This window comes from Vulpes vulpes, chromosome 16, assembly GCF_048418805.1.
Source record: "Vulpes vulpes isolate BD-2025 chromosome 16, VulVul3, whole genome shotgun sequence".
Lineage (NCBI taxonomy): Eukaryota > Metazoa > Chordata > Mammalia > Carnivora > Canidae > Vulpes > Vulpes vulpes.
This window is the reverse complement of record NC_132795.1, coordinates 73279578-73302828: the sequence shown is the minus strand read 5'-3', so window position 1 is coordinate 73302828 and position 23251 is coordinate 73279578. Positions and strand designations below refer to the sequence as shown.

General features: G+C 43.2%; 1 protein-coding gene across 1 annotated transcript in view; it reads right to left on the bottom strand.

Moving 5' to 3' along the window:
• Positions 1-3413: 3413 nt before the first annotated feature.
• The window catches only part of TMEM131 (transmembrane protein 131), a 229943-nt gene continuing 210105 nt past the window's right edge, over positions 3414-23251 (bottom strand). The window contains exons 33-41 of the mRNA XM_072742147.1: positions 19334-19461; positions 13439-13563; positions 13093-13242; positions 8815-8980; positions 7534-7655; positions 7351-7447; positions 6470-6567; positions 5542-5702; positions 3414-4503 (exon numbers count right to left, since the gene is read on the bottom strand). Of these exons, the coding sequence (XP_072598248.1) occupies positions 4219-4503; positions 5542-5702; positions 6470-6567; positions 7351-7447; positions 7534-7655; positions 8815-8980; positions 13093-13242; positions 13439-13563; positions 19334-19461 (1332 nt within the window). The 3' untranslated portion in view covers positions 3414-4218. The remainder of the gene's footprint in view (positions 4504-5541; positions 5703-6469; positions 6568-7350; positions 7448-7533; positions 7656-8814; positions 8981-13092; positions 13243-13438; positions 13564-19333; positions 19462-23251) is intronic.

The window sequence follows — 23251 nt, the reverse complement described above, 5'->3', positions numbered from 1 at the left end:
GTCTTTTGGGTTTTCTACATATAGCATCATGTGATCTGTGAAGTGAAGGTTTGACTTCTTCTTTGCCAATTTGGATGCCTTTTATTTCTTTTGTTGTCTGATTGCTGAGGCTAGGATTTCCAGTACTATGTTGAATAACAGTGGTGAGAGTGGACATCTTTGTCCTGTTCCTGACCTTAGGGGAAAAACTTCTTCCCTGCTGAGGCTATTTGCTGTGGGTTTCTCATATATGGGCTTTATTATATTGAGGTATGTTTCCTCTATCTCTACATGACAGAGTTTTTATTAGGAAAGGATGCTGTATTTTGTCAAATGCTTTTTCTACATGTACTGAGGGGATCATATGATTCTTGTCCTTTCTTTTATTAATGTGGTGTATCACATTGGTTGATTTGTAAATATTGAACCAGTCTTGCCCCTGGGAATAATCCCATTTGGTTGTGGTGAATAATCATTTTAATGTACTGTTGGATCTTATTAGCTAGTATCTTGGTGAGAATTTTTGCATGCATGTTCACCAGGGATATTGGTCTGTAATTTTCCTTTTTGATGGGGTCTTTGTCTGGTTTTGGGATCAAGGTAATGCTGGCCTTATAGAATGAGTTTGGAAGATTTCCTTCCATTTCTGTTTTTTAAAGAGTTTCAGAAGAATAGGTATTAATTCTTTAAATGTTTGGTATAATTCTGCTGGGAGGCCATCTGGCCCTAAACTCATTTGTTGGGAGATTTTTGATTACTAATTCAATTTCTTTGCTGGTTATGAGTCTGTTCAGGTTTTCTATTTCTTCCTGTTTGTTTTGGTAGTTTATGTTTCTAGGAATGTATCCATTTCTTTCAGATTGCCTATTTTGTTGGCATATAGTAGCTCATAATGTTATAATTGTATTTCTTTGGTGTTGTTATCTTTCCTCTTTCATTCATGATTTGAGTCCTTTCTCTTCTTCTTAATAATTCTGGTCGGGGGTTTATCAATCTTACTGATTTTTTTTTTTTTTCCAAAGAACCAGCTCTTAGTTTTATCTGTCTTACTGTTCTTTGGTTTCTAGTTCATTGATTTCTGCTCTAATCTTTATTCTCTTTTCCTGCTGGGTTAAGGCTTTCTTTGCTGGTCTTTCTCCAGTTCCTTTAGGTGTGAGGTTAGGTTGTATATTTGAGACCTTTCTTGTTTCTGAGAAAGATTTGTATTGCTATATACTTCCCTCTTACGACTGCCTTTGTAAGTCCCAAAGGTTCTGAACTGTCATGTTTTCATTTTCATTTGCTTCCATGAATTTTAAAATTCCTCTTTAATTTCCTGGTTGACCCATTCATTCTTTAGTAAGATGCTCTTCAACTTCCATGTATTTGTGTTCCTTCCAATTTTTTTCCTGTAGTTGACTTCAGGTTTTAAAGCATTGTGGTCTGATTATTCCATGCATGGAATAATCTCAGTCTTTTTCTACTGGTTGAGGCCTGATTTGCGACCCAGTATGTGATCTGTTCTAGAGAATGTTCCATGTGGACTCAAGAAGAATGTGTATTCTGCTGCTTTAGGATGAAATGCTCTGAGTACACCTGTTAAGTCCATCTGGTCCAGTGTGTTGTTCAAAGCTCTTGTTCCATTGTTGGTCTCTGTCTTAAATGATCTGTCCATTGCTGTATGGGGTGAACAAGTCCTCTACTATTATTGTATTATTATTTATGTATTTCTTTAATTTTATTATTAATTGGTTTATATATTTGGCTGTCCCAAGTTAGGGACATAAATATTTACAATTGTTACATCTTGTTGGAATAGACCCTTTCATTATGATATAGTGTTCTTCCTCATCTCCTATTACAGTCTTTGGTTTAAAATCTAGTTTGTGTGATAGAAGGACAGGTACTCTAGGTTTCTTTTGATGTCCGTTGGTATGATAAATGGTTCTCTACCCCCACACTTTCAATCTGGAGGTGTCTTTGGGTCTAAATGAGTATCTTGTAAGCAATCCATTCTAATACCCTATGGCTTTCGATTGGAGCCTTTAGTCCATTTATGTTTTAAAGATTTATGTATTTTTATTTTTGGAGTAGGGAGGGAGGGAGGGAAGGAAAGCAAGCATGAGCAGGGATAGGGGAAGAGGGCAAGGAAGACAGTCCCAAGCTGCCTTCTCATGGGGAGTGCAGAGCCCAATGTGGGGCTTGATCTCACAACCCTAAGATCATGACCTGAGCTGATATGAAGAGCTGGATGCTTAACTGACCCATCCAGGTGCCCCAGAGCTTTTACTTTTAAATTCAACTTTAGCTTAGTGCAGGGTGAACTATTGTGTTAAGTTTTTCACCATTAGATTGACTCCTGTCAAGAGTTCAGGTTAGGTGGGGATGTTGCCAGGCAACCACGTACTGGGAGTTATTTGGAAGTAACAAAGTAACAGCAGAAGCTCTTTTTTGTATTTTTTCCTCGTTTCATGTGGATGGATGGTGCTACTGAGAGCAGCATAGGGTGAAATTAGAACTTAAAAGAGGAAGGCCTTTGGGAGTCTCAGGTGATTCTTATGAAGAAGTTCAGGAGCCCTTAAGGAGATACCTTTATTGAGGTGAAGTTTGCAAACCATGTTGTTTCTTTTGTAAATGAGGGTTAATACAAAGCTCACCTGTTTTCATACCTCTGTAATGCCTTATCTTATGTGCTTTTGTGGAGAAAGACTCTCAAGCCTTAAATGTGTCTCAGTTTTGCAAGTGCACACAGGAGATCCTGTGAGTGAGACTGTGTAAGGTCCAGGTCTGTGATGGGTCCAGAGCACCAGAGCTCTGACTGTACAGGAATCTGGTGCCCCGAGGGGCAAAATACAGGTTGGAAAAGCTATGTGGCTGGTTCTACTGAGTGTTGGTGTAAAGCAGAGAAGAGGTCGGACTCAAATTCATTTTGTATATTTCACCTAAACCAGTCTGACCTTGAGGATGGTTGGATTTTTTTAATGATGTAATTGACCTCAGAACATTTATGTTTAGCATCTCCTGGTTACCCAGCAAGGCTGAGTGTTCAGAGGCTGGCTTTAAAATAGACTGCAAATAAGCAGGTGAGAGAGAAAAGCAAATTGGAACAGGTAAGACTTTCTGAAAGATTAAACCAAGTTGATGCATTTCGGCATACCCAACTTGCCTGGTATGTGTTATTTCTACAGGTGCCATTAGGAGGATTTGTGGGTATTTTAAAATTGGGAAAGAGTCAACACACTTCTGTTTAAACGAATACATTTTAGGCATGTCAATTGTTTTCTCTCAAGGACCTTTGGTGACCACCATGGAAAGACATGGAATTTAGTTAGACCACAGGAGGTTCCAGCTATGATAAATCAAACTGCACAGGCAATGATAGAATGGTATATTCTGGGGTGAGAGGATCCAAGTAAATTCATCTTGCCATAAAGAAGGGACACACAACTATTCAAGGCTTTTGAAAAAAGCATCATTTATTTCAAAGTACAACACAAAGTTGTATTTTTAAGAAATACACATTCAATCTTGTATCCCAAGACTTGGCTATGTGCATTTCAGTTTATCTTTAAAATAAATTCAGGTATACAAATGGTACATACCTCAAGTACAAACAGCACAGAAAATGCATATGGTCTCAACCGAATGTTTTTACATTCATTCACTGTTCTTAAAGTTGACTTACATTTCTGTATTCTGCTTTTAAACCAAGACAGCCTTATTTTAAAAAAATACTCTGTATTTTTCAGCACAAAGTCCTCATACATTTTTAAAATTAGATCTTGGTGCATAATATTGCGAAATTATTAAAAACCAAACTTGGTAATTTAATAAAATTGTCACATGCCAGGACTTCTGAATCAACTCAAATTATTTCCTTAGCTGTAAATGTCAAATTTGTGTTCATACAGATAAATAAAGGATGGAAGAAGACAGGTGGTAGAAACTTGATAGCAGTTAAGGTTTTTCAGATGTACAGGTCTTATTAGAGTTTGTGGCTGAGTCCAGACTTTTCCCTAAAAGCACAACAGCAAATCTCGTATTCTCATAATTGCAAGAAAGATCTGAAAGAAGCGAGTGGTACAAGCCTGCCCTGCTTGAATCTGTTTTGCAAAGATGAGGAGGGTGGGGAGTGGGAAGCTACAGCAGTAACAGCCTTAAAAAGAGGTCTCAAAACTGGCATATCATGATCTAGATGAAGGGCCCCCACTTTGTGTGTGTGTGTGTGTGTGTGGTTTTTTTTTTTTTTTTTGCCTAATTTCAATTCTCATGAGGGAAGTGTGAATTAGACCAAGGATCAGAGCTTCTTCTTCCGATTGTGGGGCTCCATATCCGCCATGGGTTGTAGGTCTGCCCCAAATCGTCGGCTGGGCCAGAGGTGGAGGGAGCATGGGAAGCAGAGGAGTTCTCTGTGCCCATGAGGCCAATGCTGGGCAGCGTGCTGGCTGGAGTGGTGAAGGGCAGGGTACTGTTCAGGTTGCTGGACCAGATCGAGCTGCTGAACGGAGTGCTGGTCCACAAGCTGCTGGTGTTGCCAAGGATCGACTGACAAGACAGAAAATACACAGCATGGAGCAGGCAGGTGGCACGCTGGCGAAGCTTATGCTACAAATCAGGGCTGGGCCAGAGTTTCTTTCACCTTACTTTGAAACAAATGTTTTTCACATACAGCTATCTCAGAGTCTGAGCAGACAGGTCTGATAACTTAAGGAAGAGTTGACAAACTACAGTCAGTGGGCCCGATCCAGCCCTGCCTGTTTCTGCAAATAAAAGGTTTGCTAGTACACGCTGCAGCAGCTTGCTGATGTGCCGTCTGGCTACTTCTTGCTACTATGGCAGAGGTGACCAGATGCAAAGCAGCAATGTATGGTCAGCAAAGCCTACAGTATTTACTGACCCCTGCTTTAGAAGCATCTTAACCATTCTTTAAAACTGAAGCCAGAATGACTTCAAGTGATGACAAGCTTTGAAATATATGAAGGTAAAATATCTGCTTTCAACCCTGCCTGCCTAATTTAGTTTTCCTGAGAATGCTGAAGGAATCACAGTGGGGTGAGAGCTGAAACCAGTAATTATCTTGGTAAGAATACTTTCTGGAACATGATATTTACAGAAAAATTTAGTTGAAAACCAAACAAAGGTACACTGGAAAAGCTCAAGTTAAGACAGAGTTGTTTCCCAGAAGCAAACTCAATGCAACTTTCCAGCAGCTGGCTCTTGGGGGCCCGAGAGGCCACAGGACAGAGAGGCTGAAGCCCACTGGCTTCAGTGCCGTCTGGCTCCCAGCCTCATGTGCAGGCTGATTCGCAGGCTGGGAAGAGGCTGATGACTCCTCAACTAGGAGACACAGCCACAGGTGCTCACTTGTTCTTCCTCTAATTTCTGGACCGTAATAGCTCTGTAATAGGGCTGGGTCACTCTGGAAGAATACGAAGACCCAGCAATGGGGACCCTAAAAGAACTAGCCTTCACCTTCCACACTGCCGTCTGGTCTTTATAACAGCGTCAGTGTCGCCTGAGTAACAGTGACAAAACCAGCAGTAATGATGAGGGAGCAGGAGAGGCCAAGGCCCGAGTACTCACTGTGGCCGTGTGGGTCGGGGAGCTGGAACTGCCTGGCCAGGAAGGGCTGGGATCCGTTGCTGGGGAGTCCCAAAGGTAGGAAGGGCCACTGCTAAACTCGTTCCAGCCTCTTTGGGAGGCCTGATTGCATGACCGAGATAACCCAAGTTTGCTGAAAACCTCTGCAAGGGAGGAAACCATCAAGTCTGTATTACTGTGCCACGTTCACTCACCTAGGACAAAACGGGGCATTCACTCGGAGGCGCCTGGGCCCCTCTGCTCACTCGGAGCCTCCCACCTGGCCTATCAGCCCACCACACCCTGGGGGAATGGGGCACCGGGGCAGTCCCCGGAACCCAAGCACGCGGCACCCAATCTGAGCTCTTTACCCGCCCCATCACTGAATGGCATCAAGTGCAAACACCCCAGCTTTGACATGACTGCATCTAATGCAAAGTTCACATTATTGCCTCTAATCCCAGACACCAAGTAAGGAGCCCAGCATGGCCTGGAGTCATCTCTCAGACACAGAAGGCTTTCTCAAGTTCTTAAATAAATGCTGGGGAACACAAACCAACTGGCACTCACGGCCCTGAGCTGGCTCCAACAGACCCCTGGGCTGGTCAGGGGTGGGGGAAGGGGGGAGGAGACCCTTCTGACAACTTCTTGCTGGGCCTCGCTCTTCATGGACCACTGTCCCAGGGGCTGAGGAGGCCTGGGCTCCCGAGCACCTGACTGGGAGAGCAGCAGGCAGCTGCCCTAGAGTCAGCCTGCATACCTCCGGTCTCTCGGTGCCTGACTCCAAGGACAAGGAGACGCACCTGGGAAACGCCTGCTAAATGACGGGCTTTCCTATTTCATGCGTTTCTCCACATACAAAACTAGGCCTCATCTTCCTTCCTTCTTTGTCCACAGGCTTATTAGTATAGGTCTAGTGTTAAACACTCACCACCAGTTAGGTTAAAAGAATTTCCAAAGGCCGAGAACGAATTGAGGGGTGTGAAGTCAGGGCTGCTGGGGTTGCTGGCGGGACTCCACAAACCCGAGCTGGATGTTACAGGAGGAAAATGCAACACACAGAGATGTATAATGGTTAGTGGGAACAGGCCTGTTATGCATGGCTTCAGAAAGAGCAGGCGCTGCTTCAACTGGGGGCACTCAGATATTAAAGACAAAGGCAGAACTGAACATGGCTTCTCTGCTACAAAGAATTCAGGCACAGAGAGGTCCTGCGCTCCTAGCCTCCCGGAAGCTGCGAGCCCGGTTCAAAGCAAGTGTTTTTGCAGAGAGAACAGGTATGGTTTTTCTCTTATGTTTATTTTTTGGTAATGGAAGATTTATTTAAAAACTTCAAATCTAGGACTCATTCCTTTTAGTACAAGGTAGGTAAAATTGGTGCTGTACTAACAACCTTTACTGTTATTTATCTGGGAAAATGAACCAAGGCAATAAGTGCATGTATGCCTGGGAGGGTTGCTTGGGTCAGGAAAGAGTCACCTCCAATTAATTTACTATACACTGTCTAGTACTATAATTTCCTTCTCAATCACATTTTGTTCCCTGTTGCTAATTATCAGATCACATCTTTTCTTATGACAGACCATGCTAATGAAGAAGGATGAAAACACACCTGCCCCTCTGTTGGGGAAGCCAACCAGTGGAAGCACAGCAACCAGGCTTTCTGCTTCCACCCCAAAGATAAGAGTTCCTAGAGGCACCGACCACTTTGATGGCCTACTTCTAATCTAGGGGAAATACGCCTATGGATGGAAGAACCTAACTTTTAGGTTGACTTTTATTTTTCTTTTGATTAAGAATGGTCTACTGTACCTGTCTGAGCCATCGCTGTCGACAGGAGTGTGTGAAATGCCAAGGCTGCTGGAAAAATCTGTTTTGTTTGAAGAAACTTTAGCAAAGCCATTCCCACCTGTAACAATGGACTCTGAATCAATGAAAGACAATTCCACCATGCCCGAAGCCCAGCTGTGACAGGTCTGACAGCAAGCCACTCACCTGGGCTTTTGTCGTAGCCGGCTGTGACTGCAGCAAAAGTGGGGTTGCCATTCTTGCCAGGGAGTGAGGCTGCTTTTGTCAATTTGTGTTTGCTTCCATTTGGCTGCTTGGTTTTAGGGTCACTTGAAGGAAGAGGCAGAGAGAAGGGTCATTCCTCTGTAGTCCATGGTGGAGGCCCATGGGGGGGGCGGCGGCAATTGTCTTAGGTGGTGTGGCTGCCACAGGCTGGAGCCCACACAGTACCCTCACTGTGGCTGGGCCCAGGTTTGGATGGGAACCTGGAAACAGCCCAGGGCAGCCCCCAGAGCATGGCCTGGCCTCATGTAAAATGTTCTCAGACCCAAGACTGTGCCATCAGTTTTAGAGGATGTAAGGTACTTCAGGGAAAGGTGTGAAAATAGAAGGGCAGGGATGAGCAACTAGAAAGGCTGCTCTCATCTTAGAGAACACTAGATAGGGAGCCACCAGTCATGGGCCGAGGAGGACAATAAGGGCTCGCTGGTGGGCAACAACAGGTGACAGGGCTGAAGGCTCCTGTCCAGTACTATAGTACTAGTCAGGACCTGGTATGAGGCCTGGTTCGGTAAGGGCCCTGAGCAGGGCAGCCTGCCCCCAGCTCAGTCCTCACTGCCTCTTTGGCAAGAGAGAAACACTGGGCAGGCTTGTTGTGGGTTCAGGCCAGTGGTTCCCCAGTGCAAAAGCAGGGAGGGTGATGGCACCTCAGCCGGGCTCGCTGGGGCGGACATATAGTGCTGATGGAACTCCTTCCAGGCTCCTCTCTCCCACTGAGGTTATTGTTACACTGAGTTAGGCAAACACAGTGGGGGCTCTGGGTCTCCAGGGAGGAGCAAGGAGCACAGTCAAGGGGTGGTCGCAGGCTCCTATGTGCACGGCACCTCCTGCAGCCCCTCTGGCGGCAGCCAGTCTCGCACCAGACCCTGCCCTTGTAACTGCTCTGCTCCACTGCCGGAAGGTCAAAAATAAATGTCCTGTAAAGCCACTTCCTCAATACACAAGGCATCTGTAGATCTTCATTTACTACTTAGGATGCTTACTGACTCTTGATTTAGAATGTAATTCTACGAAGTTAAATGATGCACTGCTGGGATGGGACACTGCACATGCCCCCCCCTCCCCCTGCAAAGGGCAGAACGCCGCAGAGGACAGACACGAGAGGCAAGCCAGGGCAGCAGGCTGTGGCCACTGAGTGTTTCCACTCCGAGAGCACAAGCATTTACAGAACTTAGTCATCTGAAGAGTGGGGAGCAGCCAGGGACCCACCTGCTGGAGCTGCTGTTGACGATGCTGCTGTAGCTGCCCCGGGCCGAGAACGGGCAAGGAGCAGCGGGGGGAGAGGGAGAGGCAGGTGTCGGTGAGGTCTGACGTTGTTTTAAGAAAATGTCTGCGTTGAGGGTTTGCAGAGAAAGTTTATAAAGACTGTCGGTAGCTGGAAATGAAATATAAAGGGTCTCAATGTAGCGTTTTGATTTTTACTCTTGAAATTAGTTACTTTTGATGTTCTGATACAATTCAGAACTCAAGGGCTTCTATAAAAAAAAAACAAAAGCTTTTACATGTGTTCTGTTTAAAGGTTTGAAAGGAAAAAGGGAAGTCCTGTGTGTCTCTGCACTCTGAGGCTTTCCGAGTCCCCAATGTGACTGCTCTCTGCTCAGTGCTCTGCAGGACCCTCCTGGACTGCTCCTCCCACCTCAGGCTGCAAAGGCGGCTTTTCCAGGTCCTTCAGGGACAGCCAGGTAATGTCACTGCTTGGAACTGGAAAGAGTCTCTGTCCTTCCACCCAGGCTCACACCTGCAGCAGGTGCAGGGTGGCAGGCGAAACGCCCCTGAGTCCTACAATGCGACCCTACCCTGCATGGCACGGGCACCCCTGGTGCGCTGCCACCCCCAGGCTGTTTTCCAAGGATCCAAGCTCCTAGGAGAGTCCTGCTGCCCTGCAGGGTAATGTGTACACAGGTGTTTGAAAGTTTTAAAACAGGGATCCCTGGGTGGTGCAGCAGTTTGGCCCCTGCCTTTGGCCCAGGGCGCGATCCTGGGGACCCAGGATCGAGTCCCACGTCGGGCTCCCGGTGCATGGAGCCTGCTTCTCCCTCTGCCTATGTCTCTGCCTCTCTCTCTGTGACTATCATAAATAAATAAAAATTAAAAAAAAAAAGTTTTAAAACAGAAAAAACTTCTGTCGTGAAATATTTTGCACTCACTAAAAGGAAACACATATGATCTCTTTAAGAAAATGGCATCCTCTTGAATGTCTACCATGTGCAGCATGGTGGCATCCTGCTCCGGCTACTGCGATACAAGAGTTTGTGCAAAGGAGGAGCTCTGGCTTCTGCAAATTCAGTCTCCATGGGCTCCTGGTGTGTGAGGTGGCACATCTACCCAGTTATCCTGGCCCACCTGCCCCGCCTTGTCTTCCTCATTTCTCATCCCGGCCCAACACAGCTCGCTCTTCCGCCCTGGCACATTTCCATCTCATCCCCTCCTGATGGCCCTTCATGCCCCATGCCAGCCCCGTCTACAGTGAAGATGGTCTGCTCTACTCATTTTCTGTGAAGGGTCTGTTTCACTTCCAGAACTGAAGCCCGCTCGGCACGGTGTTTCCACTTCTGTTGTGATTCTCTCCCACACCAGTGATTCTCCCCAAACCCCCAGGGGCTCAGAACCTGGATAAAGCTGCATGTTCCCCGGTTATGTCAAGGCATCAGTTATGGCACAGCCATACTTAACACCCTTTCTGTTGAAGCCCAGGCTATCTGTTCATTCGCCATCCTCAGTGCCATCTTGTACCTACCCCAGGATTCTGACTTTCCTCAGTACTGGCACCTCACTCACGTCCTTGTCTTCTCCACAATTCTCACACCTCATTATGTGGATAATCCCTTCCTTACATGCTCTGTTGTCTGAGGACTTGCTGCCTGTGCTCAGGGCCCATCTCAAATGCCATCTCCTGTACGGGTCCTGCTCAAAGCTATCCATCTTTTTGCCTGCCTTGGAAGCCACCCACAGCACAGTGTGTCGGTCTGGTATCACCTCTACATGGTAGGGTTGTTATTTGTACAACTGTCCTGATCCTTCCCTAGCCCCTCTTGTATGTCATCATTTCTGATCTTCCCCCAGTCCTCAAGTGAGTTAGGAACTGTCCACAGTGGAATAGGCCACATGCTGTCTCATGTGTGCTTGTAGGCCCCAGTGCTCATCCTGGGGGAGAGTGCATGGCATCCCCTCACAACTGCCCTTTAGTGGGATGTGTTTCACTGGGCCAGTAGCTGCAGAGCACTTAATAAATGTTGGAACAAAATAGGAGAAGTTAAGAAAAGTCAGAAAAAGACCTTATGGACTAATGTTTGAAGAAGGAAGAGAGATGGGGGGAATGGTAGGAGGTGATCAAGAATAGCACAGGGCATGTGCAATTAGAGAACTTGTTGACTCAATATACTTCCTCTGTGGCTTTCTATTTGCCTTTCAGTAACCCCTCGGATTTGTTGTCTTTTAAAGTCATGACATTGTTCCAGGAGAATTTTCTCAGTATCTCCAATGGATACAGGATACCATGCTATAAGGGGTGCTGCCTGAGGGTAGAGAGATCTCTATACATGGATTCCCAGTGAGGTGTGGGTTTGCACAGCCCTGAATGGAAGATGCTTTAACCTGCTGGGAAGCCTAGAAAGTGAAGTGGTACTAATAGAGTTTGGAGGCTAGGTCTCAGCCAGATCAATTATCAGCAAAGGGTGGAAAAGGGAGAAAAGATGAGAAAGCAGGGTAGGGGAAGTGAATTAGAATCAGTCTTGGTTCTTAATGGTTCATGTAGCAATAATGTGTATATAATGAAGCCCTGCTAGAACTTTTGAGTAAGGTTGGTGGAGAGAGCAGAGAGGTTATAGGTTGTGGGATCAAGGTAAGGTATTCCTTGGCTGAACACAAAATAATTATGCAGAGGTGGGCTTTGGAGTGAGTATACATTTTTTCCAGTGGCAAAGCCATTCAGCTGTATGATAGGGAGCTCTGCCCTGAGGCACTGAGCTCTCTTGGTAGGCATCAGCTGGCCTTCCTGGATGGGCCTGGGGAGGAAACAGAGGCCCACAGCACTGTGTTTTCCAAACATTTTCTTCTCCAGACCATTTGTCTAGCATTTCTCACATTTCTCCCCTCCTGAGGTGTGGAGCCAAACTCACATGGGGTTGGATCTGGTCATCTTTTTCTCCTCTATCCCAAAGGAGTGATGCTCCTCAGGAACCACTTGGTGGTTAACACCGTCACAGCCAGCTCTCTTGTCTTGAAGGCTGTGTCCAGGCCATGTCCCCTCTTTCCTGCACCATGTATTGTATTACTCACACCAGCAGAGCTTATGTTCACGTCACTGGGTTGCAAACAACTCTATGAAACTCACTCCCTGGGAACGCTGTATTCCCAGTGCTGGAAACCTCCCACCATGGAGGTGATGTCTGTTTAATGTGAAACTGCCCAAAATCAAAGTATAAGCCAAGGACCAGTGTCCAGTTGAAACCTCAGAGGGGAATCTAACAAAAAGCATTCAGCCTGGACACAGGGACTACTGGGAGATTTGTTCAAGACCTCTTGAATGATCAGGGATTTAGGTTTATACCTCAACCTCAGGCAAAAAATAGTATTAAAAGTGCCAGGAGGTCTCATAGCAATTAGGGGGCTACAGATTTTAACACAGTGCCTCTGTCCACTGTGTATTTATATAAGTGAATATGTAAAAGGCACCATGCTTAATGTATATACCGCACTTGGGTTTTCAAGTTCTTTTCCTCATTCAACTCACTGAGGGCTTCCATCACCCACTCTTTCATTTAAATCCCCCTTGACCCCAAACAATCTTGTTGTTCAACCTCGATTTTCCCTCTGGCACAAACTAAGTGTGAATTCACTCTAAACACATGAATCAGTCCTCAAGGTGGTCCACTCTTGACTCTAAATCCCTATAATTAGGCCCCTCCCTTGGATTGTCTCTGTTATCTTCTATTTTGGGTCCTAAGTATCTAGGGTGAGGACCTCTATCTTATTTTAGTAGGCTGTGCTACTGTCATGATTTACGGTAGGCCAAGTTTGACAAATAAGATCAAGAACCTAGTGAGTAAAATAATGAAACCCTCACATAGGCTGTTTATGTAAAAGATGTGTCAAGTTGAAGGAAGATTGAATTTTTACAAAATTATTACACTGTTAATGTATGAGGAGCTAATAATGGCTACAGTTTCATAAAGAAGTATTTCTTTGGATGATTCACTGCTCCAGACAGATCTTTCCATTTTGTATACTGGGAAGCAGTGTGGTTTACCACCTCTGGATAAAGAGCCCTCGTGTGAACTGTCTGCTGGTTTTTCTGGTGTAAAACACTCCTGAAAAGGCCAAAAAAACGACGACAGTTTCACAAAGGGCAGAACAATGGGCTTTGGCTGGCTGGTAGAAGTAGCTTCCAGCAGACTGCAGATGCCAGGCCTCCTTTCAAAGCAACACACCGTGTGGGGTTTTTCTGCCCAGAGTAGGGCAACGTGGTTTCTAAATCCCCATACTTACAGCTGCCGGGTTTGTGAACTGGCACGGAATCCCATTCTGGTGGTGGAGAGTCTTTTTCACCCTCTGAGCTACTGGTGTTGCCTAGTTCTTGACTATTGGGGAGGAATTTTGCTAGGACAGGTGGCCTGTTATCCACTAACTTATTTGTACCTGCACAAAAATCAGGAGAAAAAAAAATCATTAATGGAGGATAATTCCTTTCAGGTCTTGTCTCAATGAACCTCCTAATGAGTATGAGAACACCACTGCAGCTTCTTATAGCTACTAATTGATTACTGGTAACTTACAACTACTAGTTACTGATACAACGAATCATGGAAATATCTGTACAGTCAAATGAAAATACCTTTTGTTTTCTGGGAATTTCGTGATTTGGATCCACTTGTCAATGCAGTTGGAAGAGGAATCTTGGTTGGGAGATTTCTGCGCTGTTTACTTTCCAATGGGGGGGTATAAGGGAGCTCTAAAGAACTGGAAGACAATCATGGGTGGAAAATTCAGATGTATGCCTTCATTTTGGAGTAGAGAGTAGAAGTCATTGATGATGCTACAATTTTCACTGTATATGTTTCTCTAATCTGGCCTCCTCAGGCACTATGTAGTCATGGTCCTAATTTAACACTGCTGCTTTCCAAACGTTTCTAAGACTGTTCAGGAGACACACAGCACTTGCAGATTTATCCTTTGCTACAATGAATGGAAGTCCATTATTTGATAATATGGAATGAGTTAGAGTACCCACACCTCACATAATGTGTAAAACCTTTAACACAGACTTGCTGTTTGGGGGGATGCTAAATACAGTCATTTTGCTTGTTAAGGAGTCTCTCCCAGCATTTGGACTACTAGCAGGATTCCTGAATGTGGAGACTCTGAAAGGTCTCAGACTTAAAATGTCAAAGGGTCTGCACATGTTTCTCATAGAAACCATGAAATGAAGCAGGGCTAAGATCCTGGGTCACCTATGAAAATTCACTAGCCTACTGCAGAGCAGCAGGATTAAGTAAGTGATTTGCCTAAGCTCTAGGGTGAGTAGGGAGAGATGGATTTTCTTCTTTATTCTTGAACTCAAGGTTAACCCTGAGCAAAAATTTAAGTATTCTTTTTTATTTATTTAGAGTGCATATGATTCTAAAAGATTTAGAGGTAAAAAAAAAAAAAATAAAAAAATAAAAGATTTAGAGGTTAGCTTAACATAATAAACATGTATGAAGAGAATTGGCTCTGACCTTTCTGTCCAAGGCAAAATGGGAGGCATGCTGGGCTATTTTAAGTTTCCGTAGCCTGTTGAAGAAAATATTAACATTCCCTGGGAGAGGAACGCCTGGGTGGCTCAGTGGTTGAGCATCTGCCTTCAGCTCAGAGTGTGATCCCTGGGTCCTAGGATCAAGTCCCACATCAGGCTCCCTATAGGGAGCCTGCTTCTCCCGTCTCAATCTGTCTTTCATGAATAAATAAATAAAATCTTTAAAAAAAAATTCACTGGAAGAGAAGCAATCTCTAGGAGAAATGGGTAGATGACCTTATAGGAGGTAGCAGTGTGAGCAATGTAACTATCTGGAAGAATAAAGATATTCTTTACAAAATTGCTTCTGTAATACCCACCAAGATCAAGTCATAGGCTTCAGAAGGCCCCTGATGGAAGCTAAGCTAACGTGGTCCATAGAAGGGCATTTTCCCGAGAAGGCTGAGACATAGCTGAGAGAACCCGGGGGCCTCTTATGAGAATTCTTCCAAAAATCATCAGTGATCTCTACCATTCTCCTGGTGATGGCCAGAAAGCTGTCAGTTCAAGGCTGAGCTGATAGCTTGCTTTTCATTAAAAATCTGACACAGTTTACTGGCTGATGTAGATATTCTAAAGTGGGTGTGTCTCTGGCATTTTCTACCTTAGAGTACTTTCTATTCTGTCCCCAAGCCCCAGGTGTGTGACTCCAACACACCCCTCTGGCTTCCCCCAGCCTATCCTTCAGGTTCTTTCTTCATGCACGGCATTACCTTCCTACCTTGCTACTCCACTTCTCATTCCTAGAAGGCAGACAGTGTTTGCTAGGTTCTGGGACAGGGACAGCCTGTCTACTACACTAGATCTCAAAGGTCAGAATGTTTCAAACCTTCCAGACTATAGGATAGTATATAAATATTATTAATAGTATAAAGAAATACATTTTAACATAGGCTATTTACAAATATTTATATGGTAGTAGGTTAAAGGTCATTTTCTTTTCTTTCTTTTGTTTCTATGTATTTTACAAATTTTCTATAATAAATAAATAGGTTTTATACTTGGAATTAGTAAAAGAGCTAACCAAAAATCCAAAGGGCTCAGTTAACCCAAGTAAGTAGAATTTTTGGTAAGGTAACAAACCAGTGTGAAAAAATTTACTGTTTACGGGCAAGAATATTAATGCTACAGTTTTATAAATCTTCCATGTCCTTCCACTTCTGACAGTGTTATTTAAAAACTCCATCTTAAAAAAGAAACCCAAAAAACAAAGGCTCCCATGAAACAGAAACAGACACCTCTGGTGGTGGTGGCAGAGGTGGGTATGTGGGAGTTATTTTTAAATTAAGTCATTTATAAGTACGGGGGTGGGGGTGGGGGCTATTTATACAAACATAACTCTATGCCACTGTAAAATTAGTTGGCTTTTAAGGAAAAAAGGTGCCAGATACCTATTTTTGCTGATTCATACTTGCCTAAATTAAGCTAGATGATCTTTATCTAAAAACCTTCTTTAAAGGCTTTTGAATAAAATAGGTTAAGAGCCTACTTAACTGAAATGATTCTTTCTAAAAGGGAAAAAGTGTAAGGAAGTTTCAGATGCCAGGCTTTATTTTTGCTCACATAATGTGCAGTCTATGCCCCCGTCTGGGGAAGGAGGGGGAGGCAGAGAGCTAAAGCCAAGGCTAGAGCTTTCCCAGTGCTCTCAGGTCAGGAGGCCAGTGTGTGAAATGTGGCGCCCATGGCTCTAAGTGGAATGCGCTGTTAGAGCAGAATAGTAGATAGTCCAATTATTCTATGAAAACTTTTCTCCCCCTTCATTTTAGATTATTACCTTTAAGCCATATAGCATGTAAAATGTTGACAAATAAAGAAAACAGAAGGATAGTTGCTATCCTAAACCAGGCCCAGTTCCACAGAGTCCTTTCTGTGCCTGAGATGGAACTCTCATTCCCTGGCATCTTGGACCTAAAATACAGTCTTCTGGAGGTCTCCAGGCCGATTCCCTTCTATGGAGTCGAAGCTGGCCAAGATGGATTGGCTAGGTCTCTGCTATTGCAACACTTTGCTCCCGACTCCCAGGAAATGATTTTTTGAGGTAAACTTGTAGGAGTACGGTAGGATGTGGCTACAGTGGCAGAGATGATGACCACTGCTCTGGGTTTATCACCCTCTTATTTATAAGAACACTAATTCAAATTCCTCAACCTTTCAGGATACGGCCTTCTGGCTTAGAGATAACATAATACTCCAGTAATTTAAAGACAGTATTTAAAGACTAATTTTTGATAAAGCAAATGTGAGCTAAGTCCACAGATTTTATTAATATTAGAATATCAACATTTTGGCTAACTGATATGTAGAAGAAACATTTATTCCCAATCAGATAAAGCTTTAAAAAGAAGGTGATAATACATATATGCCTTATTAATGGTATCTCTTTTTAAGAGTGCATCTATACCTTTCAGATTGCAGAATCACAGAGTAAGATACTGACAGTACTTCTGAGGTGACAGGAGTTTTGGGCATCACTGATATTAGGACTGGTAGTGATTTCACCTGAGTGACAGAGCAAGACCCTTACTGTCATAACTCAGTGTACACAGGGAATGGCTCTATTTGGAGAGGCCACATTTTTGGTTATTAAAAAAAAAAAACAAAACACCAAACCCAGTCTTTGTTTAACTCCATATTTAAGTGATGAACTAATGAATTCTGACTCTTAATACTTTTATTACTTAATACTTCCTTGAGTTTGGAAAAATGTAAAACAAGATTGGTGAGTTTGAAGACATTAGATTAAGGAAATTAGAAGGGTAAGGTTGCATATGGATTTCTCCAGTTACAAAAGACAATTTAAAAAGATTAATTCAGAAACATTACTTAAACTGTCTTGCTGGTAATGATTTTTCTCTTAACTATGTAGCAGGAAGTCATGAGTTATCCTTGTAACCATCCCTTGACAGAGAGCCAGAGAAATGGCTACTATAGCCTTTTCTTTACCAGAGAACTTGAAATCTTTACAAAGTTAGTGGCATGCAAGTGAAATCTCTTATAAAATTTTCAAAATCAAATCTGCTAATAGTCAACTTGTTTTATAAAAAAAATCAGAATACAGTAGACGTCAGAGGAAGAGGGATGAGGGTAAAATTAACATGTTGTATTTGTATGAAAAATACTATATCTCTGAGCTCAGGCATCAAGGCTAATACACACAGTGCAGAATGGGCAAAAGTCACCCGTGGAATGGTTTTGCTATGGTAATTCTGCTAATGGTCAATTTCATAAAAATTTGTAATATAACAGAAGTCAGAGTGGAAGAGGGATGAAGGTAAGAATTAACACGTGCAAACTGTTTAAAAAAATTATGTCTGACAGCTCAGGCATCAAGGCTAATCAAGAAGATTTGGGAAAAATCAGCTATGGAATGGTTTTGTTCTGATCATTTTTAGAAGCTTGGTTTTTAAATTTGTGGTAAGAATTACAGCATGATTGTCTATTCTTACAAGATCTCCATGAAAACTAGGGTGTTTCATAATTTGTATTTTTTAGCCTCATAATCTTAGGAATATCTGATCAATCACCTAAGTCTAGAAAAGGTCTAGAAGAATAATCCCTATCATTAGAGTATTATACCTGTCCTGGGGTACCAGAATGTTGTTAGCACTAATTAGTGCTGCAGGTTGATTGTTCTCAAGAGAGATCCAAGTGTGTCAACCATTACTCCATTTGACATTGCTTCCAGCTGGGTCAGACTATTCTCAACAAACTGTGGGACTGGATCACTCAAATAACAATCTGCACATAAGAGTGAATTTTAGGTATAAATATTCTGTTAGTAATTAATGACTGCCATATGCTATATTATTTCATAAATTCAGGGACGAGATTTCATTTCACTAGAGTTAACACCTAATTTCTTATTAGCTTCTGGTTCTATGGAAGAGACTGCCCATGCCTGAGTTAAGCTATCTAGGGAAAGAGTCTAGTTTCTTGGTATTTCTGGAGAGCTCACCTATTATTCCCAGAATTAGAGTATTTAATAGGCCTTCCAAAAATGTAAGGCCAAGTCTAATGATAACAATGCTCTCCTTTAGTAATTTATACCCAATTTCTTCAAATTCCTAGGTCAATGCTCACTTACCACACAAGGTGAATGTCAGCTTCTATGCTGATCAACTATGAAGGGCATGAACATTGCTAAAACTAAAATTAGCTTATTTGGGAGATCTAAGGTTTAATGAAAGTATGATGTAGCCTTAGTTAATGACCCAATAATTCAACCGCTTCATTTACTTAAGAAACGTTCTGGAGCAAGCCTGCCCTGTGGGGTCCACCAGAATCCTGTTCCATGGTGACTAGAGTGGAGTTATTTCCTACTTAATTCTTATCTGATAGGGGATATCTATCCTGAGCATTTTTTTTTTTTAAATGAGAGAGAGATAGAAAAGAGGGGGAAGGGCAGAAGGAGAGATAGAATCTCCAGCAGACTTTCTGCTGGGCAAGGAGTCTGATTTGGGACTCAATCCCAGGACCCTGAAATCATGATCTGAGCTAAAATCGAGAGTCAGCTTGACTGAATGAACCACCCAGGTGCCCCTGCCCTGAACATTTTTAAGGTAAGAATAAATTATTTCTAGAAGTTCTAGAATCCAATTGCAGCTCTGGGTTAGTGAAAAGATCATAGCTCTTTTTGAGAAAAGTTATACTCCTACCTGTGGTTAAACTATCAAGGTCACCTTTGTACAGAACTGAAATGGCTCTCTGCCTGGGAACAAATTACTAACCTAAATTTTCATAACAAGTCATTAACTCTGCCTTTTACATGTCTGACATCAGAAGCATGTGGTCCCCTATCAACACTGGCATTAGAAAAAACCTGAGAGTAATACAGTGCAGTCGTGGCTTTTGTTGCAGAAACCCCATAATAACCAACCCACCCACAAAAACATGACCCAATTTCACCGTAATGTCTTATGTATACCTTATTTCTCCACATACATGAATTTTTCTTACCTGGGTTTCACATCTGTTGGGATTTCTTTCTTAACATTTAAGAGTTTTTTGCTTTTTTGCTTCACTTGAGACATTTCATTTTCATGTTTTTCAGGCATGGCTTGTTTTCCCTTTTGCTTTTCTGTATCCTGTAAAAGAGGTACACTTAATTGCTGAGAAGGATTAATAAAAATGAGTGACATAGTCTTACATGAGGGCAGAAACACAAAACCAAAGATGTAGCAGATAAATGTTTTATGTGTAAAAACAATAAACTCCTTTCCATCTTTATTGTGGTTCTGTCAATTTTTTAGCCTTTGATTATTAAGTTTCAGTGAGCCTGAATTATAACAAATGTTATTTTATTTATACTTGTAACTGCCTGGGGTGGGTGGTGGCAGTGGCAGCAGCATATTGATAGCCTTCATTTTTAAGCACTGAGGGGGGGGGGGGTAAAACCTTGCTCTTTTATAAGAAAGGTCAGCTTGGAAAACAATATAAAATCATACAGTCCTGAGAATGTTCCTAATCCTAAGTACAGGTAAAATTCAGAGCAAGAAAACAGTGCAGGCAACACTAAGTGTTCACACCTGTTCATGACGCATTCACAAATGACACTGTGATTATGTGTTATGGTGGGTTTAATGCTAACCATTCACCCTCAATGAGAGGGGCTTAGTTATTCATTCACTCACTCAGCTTACTAGTTACCCCCTTGGTGCTACGCAATGGGGGTCCAGGCCCCTCCCCGAGGACTATGAAGTCTAGCATGTGGGAGATGCATAGGATGGTTGGAGATGAACTTGTACCCCAGTGTGGAACTAACTGCCCACTGGCTATGACCGGAGTAGAGGAGGGCCTGAGTCTTACCTGGCCTGAGTGTGGAGCCTACACTGAGAAGGCCACACCTGAGCTGCACCTTAAAGCCATGCTGTGTCACTGGTCTGCCCACTGCGGTTTCTGGGCCTTGACTGGGTAAGTACCAAAACCGCACTTACGCATGTTTATAGTAATTCCTTGCTGTTGTGGCATCCAAGCATGAGACCAGTGAGCCTGTCTCCCAAAAAGGGCAAAGATCCACTCAGGTATTACTGACCTCACTGGGGAACTGCATGTGGCATGGGTGTGTACTTCTCATGTGTGGTAGAACCACCTATATGACAGATTGGAAATAAACACCCTGGTTCTTCATCACACATAGCTGGAGCAGCACTGTGTGCAAGGATGTCCTGAGATTAAGCAGGGGGACAGACAGGGGAAGGACATGTTCAACAAGAGGGCACAGCTGTGGGTACGGGAGGAGTTACTGGCACAAGGTAAATGAGAGGCTACCCAGCTTCATTTATGGTCATTAAGGCAACCTGGGTTTTAATAAGTCATGTCAGGTCAATCTACTTAGCTGTCAGGAGTAAATAACCAGAAAAAGGGCTAAAACACCCTCTTGCCCACACACCTTTTAAGACTATTCTGAGTTATTCAAGAAGTATTTCTTGAACACTTGACTCAACAAGGACTTTGTATACCATGAACTCTTTGAGGACAAGGAGATGCCTTTTTGTCCTCAGCTGTCTCCCAAGCACAACGTCTGGCACTCCAGTGCTCAGTATCTATTTTCATTTTAATTTGCATTAAAAAAGATTTTGAGTATAGCTGACACAAACGTTGCTTAAGTTTCAAGGTACAACATAGTGATTCAACATCTCTATACATTATGCTATGCTCACCCTGAGTGTTGCTCCTACTGCTCACCAATCAATGCTACTGTGATATCATTGCCTATATTCCCTATGCTGTGCCTTTCATCCCTGTGACTCATTCATTCCACAATTGGAAGCCTGTATCTCCCACTCCCTCTCATCCATTTTTGCCCATCTCCCCATCTCTTTCCCTCTGGTCACCACCAGTTTGTTCTCTGTATTTGTGGGTATGATTCTGCTTTTTGTTCATTTACTCATTTGTTTTGTGTTTTAGATTACACACATGTGAAAGCAGGTGGTTGTCTTTCTCAGTTTGACTTTTTTTTTTTTTAATTTTTATTTATTTATGATAGTCACACAGAGAGAGAGAGAGAGAGAGAGGCAGAGACACAGGCAGAGGGAGAAGCAGGTTCCATGCACTGGGAGCCTGACGTGGGATTCGATCCCGGGTCTCCAGGATCGCGCCCTGGGCCAAAGGCAGGCGCCAAACCGCTGCGCCACCCAGGGATCCCCTCAGTTTGACTTTTTAAATCTAGCATAACCTACTCCATCCATGCTGTCATAAGCAGCAGGAGCTCATCCTTTTTTAATGGCTGTATAATAATCGACATATGCCTTCCTTTTTGAATGAATAGGTAGAAGGTTGGAAAAGGTATCTATGGGAAAGTGACCTATCAAGTCTGTTATCTGTTAGGAAGAAAACACAACTGACAAACAGATCAGTCACAAAGAAATAAAAACAGACAAACTATAAGCAAGAGGAGGAGGAATAAAAACCAATCAGAAGGGAGGATGGTGGGCATGGAGGCCACACGGAGTTGGCACTGTGTCTATAAGAAACAAATGGTGGGGAAGGAGATGGGAGGATCAGGAGGAAATGAATAGAGGAAAGAATTATGCCAGTGTGTGCAGAGAATGGTGGCAGATGGGGGTCAGCTGGAGAGAAGCATTATGAGAAAAGCTGGAAGGGCAGGAAAGGAAGTGAGGAAACACTCTGAAGAAAGCCTGCCCTGAAAATGCTTTCCAAATGCTTATTCGTATCATTGAACCCATTGGGATTCCCCTCAAAGACGAGCAGATGGCATTCTGCTTCTCTGAAGGAATCTGTTAGAAAAAATATAGTACAGAACTCCAGGACTACGCACCGTACCAAGGGCAGACAGAGCACCCAACCAAATATGAAGGATGCAAAGGAAAATGGAGTTGACAAGAAAAATAAGTCACATAAAAATTTCATTAAAAAATTAACATATGCAGATGACACTGTTAGATATCTTTAAGAAATGATTCCTTAGGTCACTAGATTAAAACTGAAAAAGAAATTCGGGCCTGTAATATTAAAGGCTATATTAGGATCATATTAAATTTGGAATATAGTTATCTAAAAATAAAAATGTCAAAATAGAATTATGCCCTCACTTTTCCGCATAGCACTCATAACTCACAGTCCTCATAACTCACAGTCTCAGACCTGTTCCCAAAAGTAACTTTACCTTCCATTTACCTAATGCCACTAAATACCAGGCATTTTGCAGTATTATTTGACACTGGTGGCCACCCTGATTGCTGAGGACTTTGAGAAGGGAGGCAGTTTTTTTTTAAATAATAAATTTATTTTTTATTGGTGTTCAATTTGCCAACATACAGAATAACACCCAGTGCTCATCCCGTCAAGTGCCCCCCTCAGTGCCCGTCACCCACCCTCCTTCCCTCCTCCCCTTCCACCACCCCTAGTTCGTTTCCCAGAGTTAGGAGTCTTTATGTTCGGGAGGCAGCTTTCTTGATAAGTGGTGATGTGCACTAAGCTGGGTCCCCAGTTCCGGGTGACCACTAGAGCCTTGGGTCTTTCCCTGGGCCACCTTCTTCTCCAGGATAGTCACTGCCCTAACTGTGGGAGGAGTGAGCTGCTACTGAAGCCTGCCATACCAGCAGTGATAAAGACAGGAAAAGTCTAATATAATTAAAATGGTCTAGTTCCTTCTCATTCTCTTGTGATACTTAAAATTTGAAACCAATTTCATGAGCCAGAGAAGTTTCTATTCCAGACAGTCCCTAACTTTCAAGCAGTGTTTGCAATCTCTATTTTACTTGATCAACATGCTTGCCAATGTTCTTGCCTGGGAGCAATTAAGATCTCCATCCTAGGGGTTGTGATTGCTTCCAGCAAGACAGTGACTGGGCATACCTGTGCACATGGAGAAGCAGTCCCCAGAACATGTGCCTATGTTAAGGATGAAAGGTT